General features: G+C 44.2%; 1 protein-coding gene across 3 annotated transcripts in view; it reads left to right on the forward strand.

The window, feature by feature from the left end:
• Positions 1-11,607, forward strand: part of dis3l (DIS3 like exosome 3'-5' exoribonuclease) — a 35,227-nt gene extending 23,620 nt beyond the window's left edge. For all 3 annotated transcript variants that reach the window (XM_034233769.1, XM_034233768.1, XM_034233770.1), the window contains 4 exons: positions 4,224-4,402; positions 4,499-4,644; positions 10,384-10,555; positions 11,038-11,607. In XM_034233769.1, coding sequence (XP_034089660.1) covers positions 4,224-4,402; positions 4,499-4,644; positions 10,384-10,555; positions 11,038-11,352 — 812 coding nt within the window. In that variant the 3' untranslated portion in view covers positions 11,353-11,607. The remainder of the gene's footprint in view (positions 1-4,223; positions 4,403-4,498; positions 4,645-10,383; positions 10,556-11,037) is intronic.
• The last annotated feature ends 4,187 nt before the right edge of the window (positions 11,608-15,794 follow it).

Raw genomic sequence — 15,794 nt, forward strand, 5'->3', positions numbered from 1 at the left:
AAATAAACTTGCCTTGCCTTGCCTTACAGTAGAGACACTTTACAGGAAATACAACAGCACAGATTGTTCAGAATATCAGTATGAGAAAAACAACACCTCTCTAAAGAACCAGCACCTTACCGTGGTAGAGAGGTTTGTGTGCCCTGATGAACCTGGGGGCTGTGTTGTCTGGAACCTTGTGTTCCTGGTAGGGTCTCCCATGGCAAATTGGTCTCAGGCAAGGGGCCAGACTAAGATTGGTTCAAAAGACCTCATGAAAGAAAAAACAAGAAGTAAGGATACCCGGCCCGGAGGAAGCCCGGGGTCCCCTTCTGGAGCCAGGCCCAGAAGGAGGACTCGTCGGCGAGCGTCTGGTGGCCGGGCTTGCCACGGAGCCCGGCCGGGCCCAGCCCGAAAAGGCAATGTGGGCAACACCTCCGCTTCTCCGTCCCGCGGGCCCACCACCTACGGGAAACAGCGATGGGGTCGGGTGCGCTGCCAGAAGGGTGGCAGTGAAAGCAGAGGGTCTCGACGGACCAGACCCGGGCGACAGAAGCTGGCTTTGGGGACGTGGAACGTCACCTCTCTGGGGGGGAAGGAGCCGGAGCTTGTGCGGGAGGTGGAGCGTTACCAGTTGGATCTGGTTGGGCTCGCCTCTACGCACAGCGTCGGCTGTGGAACCTTACTTCTGGATAGGGATAGACTCTATTCTTCTCCGGAGTTGCTCAAGGTGTGAGGCGCCGGGCGGGTGTGGAGATACTCACAAGTCCCCGGTTGGGTGCTTCGTTGTTGGAGTTTACCCCAGTGGACGAGAGGGTCGCCTCCCTACGCCTGCGGGTTATGGGGGGGAAAACTCTGACTGTTGTGTGTGCTTATGCACCCAACAGCAGTTCAGAGTATACGGCCTTCTTGGAGACCCTGGAAAGAGTCCTGTATGGGGCTCCTGAAGGGGACTCTTTAATCTTGCTGGGAGACTTCAACGCACATGTGGGCAATGATGGAGACACTTGGAGGGGCGTGATTGGGAGGAACGGCCCCCCTGATCTGAACCGAAGTGGTGGTTTGTTACTGGACTTCTGTGCTAGTCATGGATTGGCCATAACAAACACCATGTTCGAACATAAGGATGCTCATAAGTGTACGTGGTACCAGAGCACCCTAGGCAGAAGGTCCATGATCGATTTCGTTATCGTATCATCGGACCTGAGGCCGTATGTTTTGGACATTCGGGTAAAGAGAGGGGCGGAGTTGTCAACTGATCACCATCTGGTGGTGAGTTGGGTCGAGTAGCGGGGGAAGCCTCTAGATAGACCTGGTAAGCCCAAACGTGTAGTTCGGGTGAACTGAGAACGTCTGGAGGAGGCCCGAGTTCAGGAGGCCTTCAACTCACACCTCCGGCGGAGCTTTTCGGGCATTCCTGTGGAGGTTGGGGACATTGAACGGGAGTGGTCGGTGTTCAAAGCCTCTATTGCCGAAGCCGCGGCGGGGAGCTGTGGTATCAAGGTCCTAGGTGCCTCAAGGGGCGGTAACCCTCGAACCTCCTGGTGGACACCGGTGGTCAGGGAAGCCGTCCGACTGAAGAAGGAGGCCTTCAGGGATTTGTTATCCCGGGGGACTCCCGAGGCAGTTGCAAGGTACCGACAGGCCCGAAGGGCAGCAGCCTCATCCGTGGCTGAGGCAAAGCAGCGGGTGTGGGAGAAGTTCGGAGAAGACATGGAGAAGGACTTTCGGGCGGCACCAAAGTTGTTCTGGAAAACTGTCCGACACCTCAGGAGGGGGAAGCAGGGAACCATCCAAGCTGTGTACAGTAAGGATGGGACGTTGTTGACCTCAACTGATGGAGTGTTAGGGCGTTGGAAGGAACACTTTGAGGAACTCCTGAACCCGACATCTCCGCCCTCTATGTTAGAGGCAGAGCTGGAGTATGACGGGGGATCAACACCAATCTCCCGGGGGGAGGTCACTGAGGTCGTCAAACAACTCCACAGTGGTAAAGCCCCGGGGGTGGATGAGATCCGCCCAGAAATGCTGAAGGCTCTGGGTGTTGAGGGACTGTCATGGTTGACACGTCTCATCAACATTGCGTGGAAGTCGGAAATAGTACCGAAGCAGTGGCAGACCGGGGTGGTGGTTCCCCTTTTTAAAAAGGGGGATCAGAGGGTGTGTGCCAATTACAGAGGCATCACACTACTCAGCCTCCACGGGAAAGTTTACTCTAAGGTACTCGAAAGGAGGGTCAGGCCGATTGACGAACCTCAGATTGAGGAGGAACAATGCGGATTCCGTCCTGGTCGTGGAACGACGGATCAGCTTTTTACTCTCGCAAGGATCCTGGAGGGGGCTTGGAAGTACGCTTATCCGGTCTACATGTGTTTTGTAGACTTGGAGAAGGCGTATGACCGAGTTACTGTGGGAGGTGCTGCGGGAGTATGGGGTGAGGGGGTCTCTACTCAGGGCCATCCAATCGCTGTACTCCCAAAGCGAGAGCTGTGTCCGGGTCCTCTGCAGTAAGTCGGACCCATTTCCGGTGAGGGTTGGCCTCCGCCAGGGCTGCGCTTTGTCACCAATCATGTTTGTAATATACATGGATCGGATTTCGAGGCGTAGTCATGGGGGAGGGGGTCTGCAGTTCGGTGGACTAAGGATTGCACCACTGCTTTTTGCAGATGATGTGGTTCTAATGGCTTCATCGGTCTGCGACCTTCAGCACTCACTGGATCGGTTCGCAATCGAGTGTGAAGCGGCTGGGATGAGGATCAGCACCTCCAAATCTGAGGCCATGGTTCTCAGCAGGAAACCGATGGACTGTCCACTCCAAGTAGGGAATGAGTCCTTACCCCAAGTGAAGGAGTTCAAGTATCTCGGGGTCTTGTTCTCGAGTGAGGGAACAATGGAGCGTGAGATGGGTCGGAGGAGCGGGAGCGGTACTGCAGTCGCTTTACCGCACCGTTGTGACTAAAAGGGAGCTGAGCCAGAAGGCAAAGCTCTCTGTCTACCGGGCCATTTTCGTTCCTACCCTCACCTATGGTCATGAAGGATGGGTCATGACCGAAAAAACGAGATTGCGGGTACAAGCGGCCGAGATGGGTTTTCTCCGCAGGGTGGCTGGTGTCTCCCTTAGGTATAAGGTGAGAAGTTTCGGTCATCCGGGAGAGACTCGGAGTTGAGCCGCTCCTCCTTCGCGTCGAAAGGAGCCAGTTGAGGTGGTTCGGGCACCTAGTTAGGATGCCACCTGGGCGCCTCCCTAGGGAGGTGTTCCAGGCACGTCCAGCTGGGAAGAGACCAAGGGGTAGACCTAGGACCAGGTGGAGGGATTATATCTCTTCGCTGGCCTGGGAGCGCCTTGGGATCCCCCAGTCAGAGCTGGTTGATGTCGCCAGGGAAAAGTAAGTTTGGGACTCTCTGCTGGAACTGCTACCCCCGCGACCCGACCACGGATAAGCGGGAGAAGATTGATGGATGGAAAAACGACACCCTCTATCCTTAGACCCTCACATCGTACAAGGAAAAACTTCCAGAGAAAACCCACAGTTTAAGGAGAAAAAATGGGAGAAACCTCAGGGAGAGCAACAGAGGAGGGATCCCTCTCCCAGGACGGACAGACGTGCAATAGATGCCGTGTGTAAATCAAAGAGATAATACATTTTACAGCATATAGACCGAATGTTAGGAAATGCATGTGTCTGTAATAAGAAGATGAATCCACGAGGATGTCAGCTACAATCCTGTGGAAGCCATCAGGGAAGCAGCATGACGAGACCCAAGGCAGGACCACAGAGACAGGTTCAGCCACGACCCGAAGTCCACGACTTAATCCAGATCAGACTCGACTCCGGATCCCGGCGTAGATATAGATACAAAACAAGAAAAAATATTTGGCTGGGTTAATCGGAACATGAGAATACACAGACACAGACTGGGAGGGAAAAGGTCATTGGATAAAAGTTATTCTTGATAACCCTCTAAAAAGATCTCATGAACTTCCCCACTCAATCTATCACGACCCGAGCAGTTCTGTTAGATATAGGATAAGAAACTGAGATAGAGAGCACAACAACCTATCTCTTCGTCAGATGCACTCCCCCGCTTATCTAAGGTTTTATCCAATGGTAAGACTTCTGTGCTGAAAATGTATGCAATGTATCACTTTTTGTTTCAAGAGAAAGCCTATTTATTCTCCTCTTCCCCAGTAGTATCTCCACTTAAACTGTAGCAATCTGTGCTAATGCTAATGTTCTTCATAGGTCTGGCTCTGGACCGGTACACACACTTCACCTCACCCATCCGTCGTTATGCCGACATCGTGGTGCACCGCCTTCTCACCGCTGCCATCACTATGGACAGGGGGGTGGACCCGGGTAAAGCGTTAGCCAGCAACAAAGAACTGGAGGAAACGGCTCATCATATCAACAACAAGAACAGGGTCAGTGCTGCTGTGTTGTTCACTTCTTACTCTATAAAATAAGCTCTTCTGACTGACCTCTGTGTGACCTTCTGACCTCTGTGTGACCTTCCCCAGGCAGCCCAGCAGGCCCAGAAGATATCCACAGAGCTGTTCCAGTGCCTCTACTTCAAAGAGAGAGACCCTCAGTCCGACCAGAGCTGTGTGGCGGACGCCGTCATCTACTCCATCAGAGACAACGGCATCCTGGTGTTCATCTCAGAGTAAGATAATAACGGGGGGCTTTTTAAAGGTCGGCTAGTTACTTATAGACAAAAGCTTTTAATTGTCCAAGTAATATGTAGTCATTTAGCTATTTTGAAGCGATGGTAGAAATATATATTTTCTTAAAGAGGCCCTATTATGCTTGTTGTTGCCTGCCCTTTCCTGTAGTGTTATATACAGGGCTGCACATAACTGGTGCGCAGGTGCGCATGCGCACCTCCGCCAAAAAAAGAGCACCGTTTCATTTGAAAAAAGGCGCATTTGCGTACCAACATTGAGAGAGAGAGAAGGGAGAATAGAAAAGAGAAAAGAGAGAACTCAGGACCGGCCCGTAGCACTGGCGTAATAGATGTTCGCCTAGAGTGCCAGATCTGGGAGGCGCTGGCAGCTCTGGGAGGGAAAAAAACAATTTTGACCGTAGGTGCTCATCCTAATTTTCGGCCTTTTTTATTTTTATTTTATTTATCCTTTATTTATCCAGGAATGTCCCATTGAGATACAAGATCTCTTCTTCCAGGGAGTCCTGACCAACACGGCACACAACAAGTTTCAACATAAAACAAGGGCATTAAACAAAAAACATACAATTCAAATATAAATACAGAAGGCCATTTGTGCAGTGGCAAGAAGCATAATCACATCAGCAATAGCATCAGGTAAAACAGTTACATGTTTCATGAAGGGCTAATCGTAGCATACCTTTAAAAGCATTTACAGTAGGAAGTGCCTCTCGACAAAGTTTTACTTGCAGCGTATTCCATAAAAAGGGAGCATAGTGGGAGAATGCAGTTTTACCAAGCTCTGACTGCATCAAAGGAACATTTAAAAGCATCCCATTTGCTGCTCGTCTGGTATTAAAAAAGCAAGTATAAAAGGACAGAAGTCTGGAGATATATAAGGGCAGCTTACCTAGCAATGACTTAAGGATAAAAATCAACATGTGTGATTGTCTTCTTTGGTACAGAGAGGACCATCCTAAGGACTGATACAAAGTGCAGTGGTGGGTGCGAGAGCCTGCACCTGTTACAAAACGTATAGCAGTATGGTACGCAGAATCCAGCTTTTTAAGCAGGGAGGAAGGAGCATGCATATAGATCACATCGCCATAGTCTAATACAGACAGAAAGGAACTCTGCACAATTCTCTTCCTGGCTTCAGACGGGAAACATTTCTTTAAACGGAAGAAAAAGCCCAGTTTAGGTCTAAGTTTTCTCAGTAGGTTCCCAATATGAACATCAAAGGCCATCTTTTCATCAATCCATATGCCCAGATATTTGTAGGATGCTACTTTGTCAAGGCATGTCCCTTCCAGTGTCAGAATCGGAGGGACAGCTGTATTAGCTCGAGAGCGAGAGAAGGTCATGTACTTGGTCTTTTTTGCATTAAGGACCAATCTTAGCCTTAGCAAGGAGTGTTGCAGTGTATTAAAAGCATCCTGTAGAAGCTCTATGGCCTGGGTTAAAGAGGAAGCCACTGTGTAAACAACTGTATCAGTGTCTTCCTGGTCGAATGTACTTATTGTAAGTCGCTTTGGACAAAAGCGTCAGCTAAATGCAATGTAATGTAATGTAATGTAATGTAATGTATCATCGGCGTATAAATGAAACCGTGCTGGGTTTATCCCATTTCCTAGTTCATTTATAAAGATGGAGAATAAGACAGGGGCCAAAATAGAACCTTGTGGAACACCTTTGTTTACAGTAAGAGCAGCTGAGGTATAATCTTCTACTGAGACACACTGAGTTCTTTCAGATAGATAGTTTTTAAACCAGCTCAAAGCCATTTTGCCAAGACCTATGCAGCCAAGCCTCTGCAGTAGCAATGCATGATCCACAGAATCAAAAGCTTTAGACAGATCAACAAACAATGCTGCACAGTGTTTTTTCTTGTCTAGTGCTTCAATTATGTCATTTGAGACTAGCATAGCCGCTGAAGTAGTACTATGGCCTGATCTGAAGCCTGACTGAGACTCGTTAAGAATATTATGGTCAGTTAGAAACTTTTTCAGTTGTTCGTTTACAAGAGATTCAAAGACTTTGACCATTACAGACAGTCTGGAAATAGGGCGATAATTATTTAGGTCAGAGGGGTCTCCGCCCTTTAACAAGGGGAGAACCATGGCCGACTTCCAGGAGCTAGGCAATTCACCAGCACAAAGACTGAGATTCAAAATAGACGTTATGGGTTCTGCAATCAGACCTGCAGCAACTTTGAAGAAGAACGGCTCTATCTTGTCTGGGCCTGAAGATTTCTTTACATCTAGGCTCATTAAAGCTTTGTGAACCTGAGAGGTCAAGATGGGGGCGAAGGTGAACAGTTGATCAGGGTCAAGTGGCGGAGGACCTGGCTCTCCTTCAGCAGCAATCATCCCTGAGTTGCTAGAATCAAAGATTGAGCCAGCAGAAATAAAATAATTATTAAAGCTGTCTGCAATATCCATTTTGCCCTTGATTTCACTCTGATTTACCCTTAAGAGATCAGGAAGGCTGTTTGGAGTGATAGAACCTGAGGAGGATTTAACAAGTTTCCAAAACTTTGCAGGGTTATTCAAATTGTCATGTATTGCATTAAGATAGTAGGCACATTTAGAGTCTTTAATCAGCTTAGTGCATTTGTTTCTTAATGTCCTATACAGATTCCAATCTAATGGAATATTCGATTTCTTTGCTTTAGCCCAGTCAGTGTCTCTCTGTCGAATGAGAGAGGATATAGAATCATTAAACCAGGGGTTGTCTTTACCGCTTATCCTAGATGTCCTAAAAGGAGCATGCTTGTCACATATAGCCAAGAAGGTGGATTTAAAATAATTCCATGCTAACTCAACATCGGTCATAAGTGAAACAATGTGTAAATCACTATTAAAAACATCATGTAGAAACGCCTGCTCATCGAAATGTTTGAATCGCCTCTTGTGAATGAAACGTGGCTTTCCTTTAGGGATCTTACAGGTTCTCACACAAGCAATTGCGCAGTGGTCGCTTATATCATTACAAAACGTGCCTACTGCGGAGAAACGGTGAGGTGCGTTTGTAAGAATAACATCAATCAAAGTGGACTTCTCTAAATCTTTTTGGTTTAACCGAGTTGGCGAGTTAACTAGTTGCACCAAACAGAGAGAGTCACAAGTGTCCTTGAAAGAGTTTTGTAAATCCGTTTGCCAGTCCCAGTTTAGGTCTCCGAGTAAAACCATCTCGGATTTAGTCCAGTTATGGAGAAGATTGGAGAGTATATTCGTGGCTTCGCTTGAGGCAGCGGGCGGGCGGTAGCATCCGACCACTATAATGTCTGAACCACCTGCTTTAACGGATATAAGAAGAAGATGTTTCTACAATAATGTGGAGGGAGAGTCCTCTCCAGTCAGACTGAGAGGCTGATACTACAGCTCAGTGAGGTAAGGACTGAGTGTTTAGATAGTTCACTTTAGTCTAAGTTCAAACGGTTTGGTCACAATTTATGTAAACACATATTTCCAAGGCACTCCTTTATAATTATTGGGATAAACAGGTTTGAAATCATTCCAATGTATAGGCTACTATAGGACAGTAACCAAAAATATCCTTTAAAACTGGAGAGATAAAAAAAAAAATGCATAAATAAATAAATGTTAAGGTAAAATAAGATATGAATGAACAACATAAATAAAATAAGTTACATTAATTTGTTATTGGTTATGTTCACATACTTATTTGATTACATCCACTTTTCTAAGATGACAACAGAGACTTTCGACCCAAACCCAGTTGTTGACTTGTGGATGCAAGCAGCTAATCACAGACTCAACCAGAGAGAAAGAAGTAGGCCTACATCATCAGCTACCATGTCTGACAGAGAGGAAGACAGTGAGGAGAACAGTCAGGAGGGGAATGATGACAGCTTGTAGGATTACTGGTCGTGCTAATGTTGTCTTGTGTTCACCTCTGCATGTGTGTTCTGTTCACCTCTGCATGTGTGTTCTGTGTTCACCTCTGCACGTGTGTTCTGTGTTCACCTCTGCATGTGTGTTCTGTGTTCACCTCTGCATGTGTGTTCTGTGTTCACCTCTGCACGTGTGTTCTGTGTTCACCTCTGCATGTGTGTTTAGTGCCGTGTGTCTGGCAAATAAAGTCAAGACCCCCTCAAAAGTTACGGTTTATTTCATTTTAAGGATGAGCACCAAGCAACATCTTATGGGCTCAGAACAGTCTCATAATACACACATGCACACAGAAGGATTCACACTTGTATTTCCAGATCCACACTTGTGTTTTTCAATGCAAACACAAATGTGTTCCGTTTCATTTACATGTAAATAAAATCCAAATACAGAAAAAAGTTTTACATATGTATTTTTGATCCTCACATATTAGTTTTCCATTTAAAACTTCTGAACCTGCAAACACAAACAGCTTTCTGTGCACGGATCGCTGTGCATTCGTGTGTGGGTTGTTTGAGACTCCCCTGACGCTCACCCGATTCGTACTTGTAATTTTTTCTATCTATAGCCAATCAGATGTCTCCTTCATTCTAAGCCAATCACATGAGCGCGCCCCCACGAGGGTATGATTTCTTGCGTTCATGACGTAGCGCTTCATATACGCATTTTGCGCTGTCCGGTCAGCTCGCTAAACAGAGGGCGGAGCATCAGGTGATTATGCAGAGCTGCCTCCATCAGACTCAGCAGCTGATCTGATCTCTCTCTCGCGTCCGGTTACACTTCACTCGCGTTTATGTCCATATCGATCAGATCCAGCTCTCCTGATCGGCCTTTATAGAGTCTAGAGAGCACCAATCAAACTATTAAGAGCCGATAACCGGCGGGGCTCCCCCCGTTGACAGTTCACTGTCTAGCACTGGCTTCGTAGTGCACTGATCGATTAGGCTAAGCTAACCTGTAGCTGCTCCCTCCACACTCACAACAACTTCATACAGACATAAAGCAGCTGTATTTGCCACACAGGAAACACACATTTAAAACGGTTTTGCCTGCCGTTTTTGTGTACACAAGCATTCATCAATGCCTCCATTTAACTCCTATGTTTACTTCCCTAACTTAATGACATCACTATGTAACACTTGCGTTTCTATTGGCTAGCGCTCCAACACATTGTACATGATAGGTTAAGGGATGGGACATCTCTCAGCGGTTGACCAATCACAACAGAGCCGGCCAGCTAGCCAATCAGAGCAGACTGGGCTCTGGTTTCAGACAGAGGGTGAAAAGAGGTGCTGCAGCACAGGCAGTATGAGAGAAATAAAGAGCTCTTTGAACATTAGAGCATGGAGACATGTCACAGTTGAGGCACTACATACAAATATGAACCTGAAAAGAGCATAATAGGGCCACTTTAAACCAACAACATGTTTGTTTGTCCCTCATATCTTTCTGACTTCCTGTCTGTGGCTCTCAGATCCAAGCCAATTGGTTTCTAATGAAGATGTTCATCTTTAAAAATGGGTCACAAATATAAAGCTTCATCTTGGAAAAAGGCTCAACAATTTCACACTGTTAGTAGATTTAAGATTTTGAAAACATTCTTGATCATTCTGAATGTTGTTTGGCAGAGCTGCCCCAAGTATTTACAAAGTTAGGAAGTAATGTTCTTTTATTATAATGCAAAGAATTAAGACCTAATCTATTTATTGGTTGGATAGAAATGGCCATATTGTTGACCGTTTCTTGGAATTCTTTCATTCAGAGGTGTATGATTTGAATAAAATATTCTAACCCAGTACTCCTGACCCCCCCTGTGCTCTCTCAGGTACGGGGTGAAAGGCCCGGTGTACCTGAGGAACCGTGAGGGCCAGGTGGTGGCAGTGGGACCGGAGGGCAGCTGTGAGTGGCAGAGCGGCTCTGTGAGACGATACTCAGACCACATCTCCACCACCTCCAGCTGTGGCACCTCCACCTTCAGGCTGTTCGACCACATCTCTGTGAGTAGCGTTTATTACTGCATGAGGATATCCTCATTTTAAAGATTTAAGTGGAGTCATGTTGTGATATTGTGTTGTTGGCACACTGTTGATAGTAAAGGGACCGTTTGCCAATTATTGTTAATGGTAAATGTAGTCAGTTGAAATAGTAATTTCCTTCAAATGTATTGGACATCCACTTAACAAAAGTTCTGCTTACACTGAAAAAACATATTATACAGATCTTAAGATTAAGTCTTAAGACTTCTTAATCTTAAGTCTAACTACAATAAAGACATTGTACACTTTAGAAAGGAGGGTGCCTTGTCATTCTCTTGTAATTTATTATGTGCCATCATTTGCCATGTTGCCATTATTAACAAATATGTTTTTTTATGTCTGTAGAAAAGGATATGTGTTCATTCAAAATTGTATTTTAAAACATATTTTTAGCCTTTGATTAATTGACATATTGTAACATGTGAGTCCTCTGCTCTGCACAGGTTCGTATTTCTGTGCGCTCCACGAACTGCCACGCTGACACCCTAACCCTGGAGGTCACCAGCAACAGACCCCTCCTCAGTGCGGGGCCCCAGCAGCCCCGCTCCCAGGGCCGCAGCCAGCTGGTGCAGGAGGTGAAGCGCCTGGCGGAGGAGGCGGCCCAGGAGAAGGCGGCCCGGAAGCCCAAAGTCTCTAAAGAGGAGAGGGAGTTCAGCCAGAGCAAGACCCCCAACCTGTACTCCCTGCTGGAGGAGATCAGAGAGCTGGCTCTGCTCGATCTGGAGGGGGGGGCGCAGGTCTGTGAGACCACAGCCTAGAGACGCGCAACATTCATTACTACTGATATTTCCATAATACATAATCTAGATGATAGAGGCCCCAAGCAGAAGAGGCTTATTTTATTGTAAAATGTACTAAGCATTCTTTGATTCGTGGCAGCAGATGTTTTGTTATTTATTATCTGAATTATTTTTTACCTTTAAGTGACAATTGCTTGATAATGTGGTGTGTAAATAAGTTCTTTGATATTAAATGAGATGAGAAATGTTCTGTTTCTGTGGACATTCTTCTTATATTGGTGCAAAGATAAAAAATAACATGGACTTGTAAATAGAGGAGAGCTGCAGGTTAAAAGATATGATGGACATTTTCTGATGGGACAATTGAAACCAGTGTGACCTTAAATCACATGTAGCACTGACAGCACAACAAAATGTGACACTTGGAATAAATGTGTATACTTCCTCCAAAATGATGTTTGATTTACATACATATATACTTTTCAAAACTATTGATAACTTAGTACTGTACATAAACAGTTGTATCGGTTTGGTACCACTCAACCCGATACAAATATTTGAGGGTGGGATAAACCATGTAATTATATGGAGGCTGTGGCTCAGTGAATACTAGTATGATGGACTTTGAATCAGGGGATAGCAAGTTCGAGTCCCACTACAGTCAGCATGTCGTTGTGTCCCCGCGCCAGACACTTCACCCCAAATTGCTCCTGGTGGGATTGTCCACAGTAAGTTGCTTTGGATAAAAGCGTCTAACAAATAACATGTAATGTAATATGGGCCAATATTTGATAATTATTACAAATAATCGAATCGTGGTACTTTGACAGTTGCTCCATTTCATTATAAATATAAATAAAAGATTAATATATAAAAATATTTATATATAACCATAACAATGTGCCATAAAAGGATTACAACAAAAATCAAGATATATATATATATATATATACTGTATAAACATTAGTTAAATATCCAGTCAAAATAAAACAAAAATAATAGTTATGTTAACATAAGAAGTTAAACTCAAAAGGTTGTACTACAATATACAACATGTATATTACACTAGAGAATGCAATTCCTGAAGAAATTGCTAGTGGGAATGCTTTGTATTGAAAAGCTGACGCTAAACTGCTATGCTGAAATGTAATGTGTAAGAAGAAAGTGAAGAATTTAGATTGAAATGATACATGAACACTGGGGGCTTGAATGTGTGATGAGAGAAGAAAAGAAAGTAAAAAGGCTTGGAAAAGCAGCAGAATATTTGAACTGCAAACTTTTGAACTAACTTGATGGCGAATGATCTGTCGCCATGCCAATGGCATTTGATGACATCCCATAATACGCTTAGATGCGTTGATGGCTGCATCGTTACCAAACCTGTGAAGTTTTGGGCCGTTTTCACTGAAGTTATGAGAAAACCGTGTTTCATGGCGAGCATTGTGTTGCCATGGCAACGGCATTTGAAGAAATCTCAAAACTGTCCCGTAGATGTCTTCACGGCTGGACTGTTAGCACACGTGAAGTTTGAGCACTTTTTGAAAATGTTCATAGGAGTTATAGCGACGTCGTCTTTTATGGCAAGGGATGCGTTTCCATGGAAACGGCATATGATGAAACCCCATAATTTACGTAGAGCTGTTGAGGGCTGGACCGTTAACCATTATCTGAAGTGTAGTGCTGTTTTGACCCTTTTCATAGCCGTTACGACAACATCGTGTTTTATGGCGAGGGATGCGTTTCCATGGAAACGGCATATGGTGAGATGTCAGATTTGATGTAGAGCTGTTGAGGCATGGAGAGGTGATATACAGGTGAAGATTGTGGGACGACCGGACCGTGTCCATTGGAGCTACAGCGACATCGTGTTTTATGGCGAGGAAACGGCATATCCTCCTGGGACTCGAGGAAAAAAAGTGTCTTCCAATTTCCTTTTTTTTGTGATTTCCTACCTATTTAGGGTTAAAAAAAACATCTTGCAATTTAAACTTTTTTTATTTTATTTTTAAATGTTACAGTATGTCCACTAGAGGACGTCGGGACAATATTAGTTTGAAAAGACAGCCAAAATTAACAGACTATGTAACGTATTATGGTTATAGAGTGATATTAATACAATAATACATTCACCTTTATTTAAAACATAAATAAGTAATTGATCTGAACATTGCTGTTTATTTGGTCACTAAAAAACTAGTTTGGTTTTTGGTGAATCTTTCCAGATCTTCAAAGACTTTGCAGTCAATGTACTGGGAAAGTACCTCATTGGACTCCAGTCGGCACAGGCTGTAGGGTCATCTCGATTAGTTGTATGGATGTGGTCTCCATTTGACCATACTCATAGAAACAAAGCTTGCATTCCTGAGGCAATTCTCATGTTTCATGGCTCCACTTAAAATAAAAACAACAATAAGACATACGTGCTACTCTTGGCCCACAGAGGGACATGTCTTTCCAGCTCGTCCCTATCTGTCTCTATGTATATCTGTGCGCTCATGGAGCCTCCTGCATCTTTCCCCCCCTTCTTCTTGACCCTCTTCTATCCCAGGTGTGAAAGCCTCACCTCTCTCATCATCTGAGAGCTCAACATCTGAATCTCCCTGAACTTTCTGGTACAGAAAATGTCTGCTTCAGTTCCGTCTCCTGCAACAATATTGAGTCATAAAGTCCATGAAGACGGTCCTGACGTCCACTAGAATGGACATTTATAAAAGACCTGTTATTTGAAAACTTGAATTATTTAATTGCTTTCAGAACTAATTCTATAGTTCCTCACATGTTAATAAACAAGAACATGTATGATTTTCATGGTAAAAACTACAATTATTCAACAATATTTGACTTCTCCTCCTGCTTCTATAACATGTTGTTTTTGGTATGCCAGCCATTTTGGATGAAAAGAAAGAGGAACTTCCCAGCATGCAATTTTAACCAATGACATGTCACTGGAAAGATCAGGATGTCCTCTGTACAGTACATCAGGGATTGAGCTCAAAAGAGTCAAAGGAGATGCATGTTAACAAAATGGCCACTACAGTGGACATTTTCAATGGGCTGGGTCCCAGGAGGATATGAAGACACCCCATAATTGATGTAGAGCTGTTGAGGGCAGGACCATTAACCATTATCTGAATTCTGCTGCTCTGAGCATGTCAGTTGGAGTTATGACATCATCGTGTTCCATGACACAGGTGTTTATATTTTAGCTAACGAGGTGTCCAGAGATCAAAGGTTTCCATGGTGATGTGCAGTAATCAGTGAGAGGAGAGCGTTTGCATTGTTCTGAATGAGAGATAAACCTCTTACATTTGAACGTTTTATTGTAGAACCGTAACAGATATCGGTGAAATTTCAAAGCGTGAAGCATGTCAAGGAACTTAAGCATCTGAAGTGTACTTTTTGTGTACTTTCGGGTTAATAATGTGGCCTTTTCGGCAGATTAACTAAAGGTGTGCCGTGCTGCTGTGGTGAGGAAAGGTGAGGCTGAATTTACAATGGGGTTTAATGGAGACATGTTGAAAGTTTTGTCACTTCATGCCCTCAAGAAGCATTTTGTTTAATTTTTTTTGCTTAATTTATTTTTATTTTTCAAGCTACGAGATGTTTTCCTACATTTCTCATGAAAGATTATGTCTCAGGAATGTAGGGTTTGGGAATTATGGCAGGTTTAATTTCAATCTGTCCTCCACTCTAGCTGTGACATCACGCAAATCTGAAGAAGGCCTCTATACCAAGGTCTGAACAATGTTTAATATCTCTAAAGTATGAATCAGATTTAAAAGTTGTGTAACACGAATAATATCAGAAAGATGTGTAACATTTTAAAGTTGGAATGAGGTTTCTGAGTGAAAGTATGAATGAACAGTTAGCAGTTGAAGTCGCATGAAGATTTGTTGAAGTCTGAAGATTTCCTCCATTGACTTCAATGTTAAAAATGTGATGAATTATGGGATGTATCTCTGGAATTATGAAAGTTATGAATGAGAAAAGTAATAGCCATCGATTCCCGACCGAGCTGAACGTTTTGATGTTTGAATGGAGTTTCTGCGATGTTCAATGCGGGAGAAGAAGAGCAGCAAAATAACCTGGCGGAATAATAAAGAATTTTGTGCGTCGAAGAACAGATACACTGTACCACTGATATACAGTGACAAACCTAGTGACCTAGTGACAAACCATACTCAGAAATCTCCTTTAATGAACCTAATAGTTCATTTCTCATTTTTTCAGTGCAAACAGTGAAACACTTGCTCAGGTGTTTTTACAGAAACTATTTTTTAACAGGAAACCAATAATTCAGATATGTTAGAAGAATATAACAGGAAATTGTATGAAGGATTGTGTATTTTTTCTACAAAACTCAGTACATAAGGATCTTTCTTAAACCTGCAATTACAAACCAGACTGCATTCAAACCCCCCCCCCCCCTTTGTCATGTCCCCCTCATGTGTACTGTATGT

The sequence above is a fragment of the Gymnodraco acuticeps genome, unplaced genomic scaffold (assembly GCF_902827175.1).
Source record: "Gymnodraco acuticeps unplaced genomic scaffold, fGymAcu1.1, whole genome shotgun sequence".
Lineage (NCBI taxonomy): Eukaryota > Metazoa > Chordata > Actinopteri > Perciformes > Bathydraconidae > Gymnodraco > Gymnodraco acuticeps.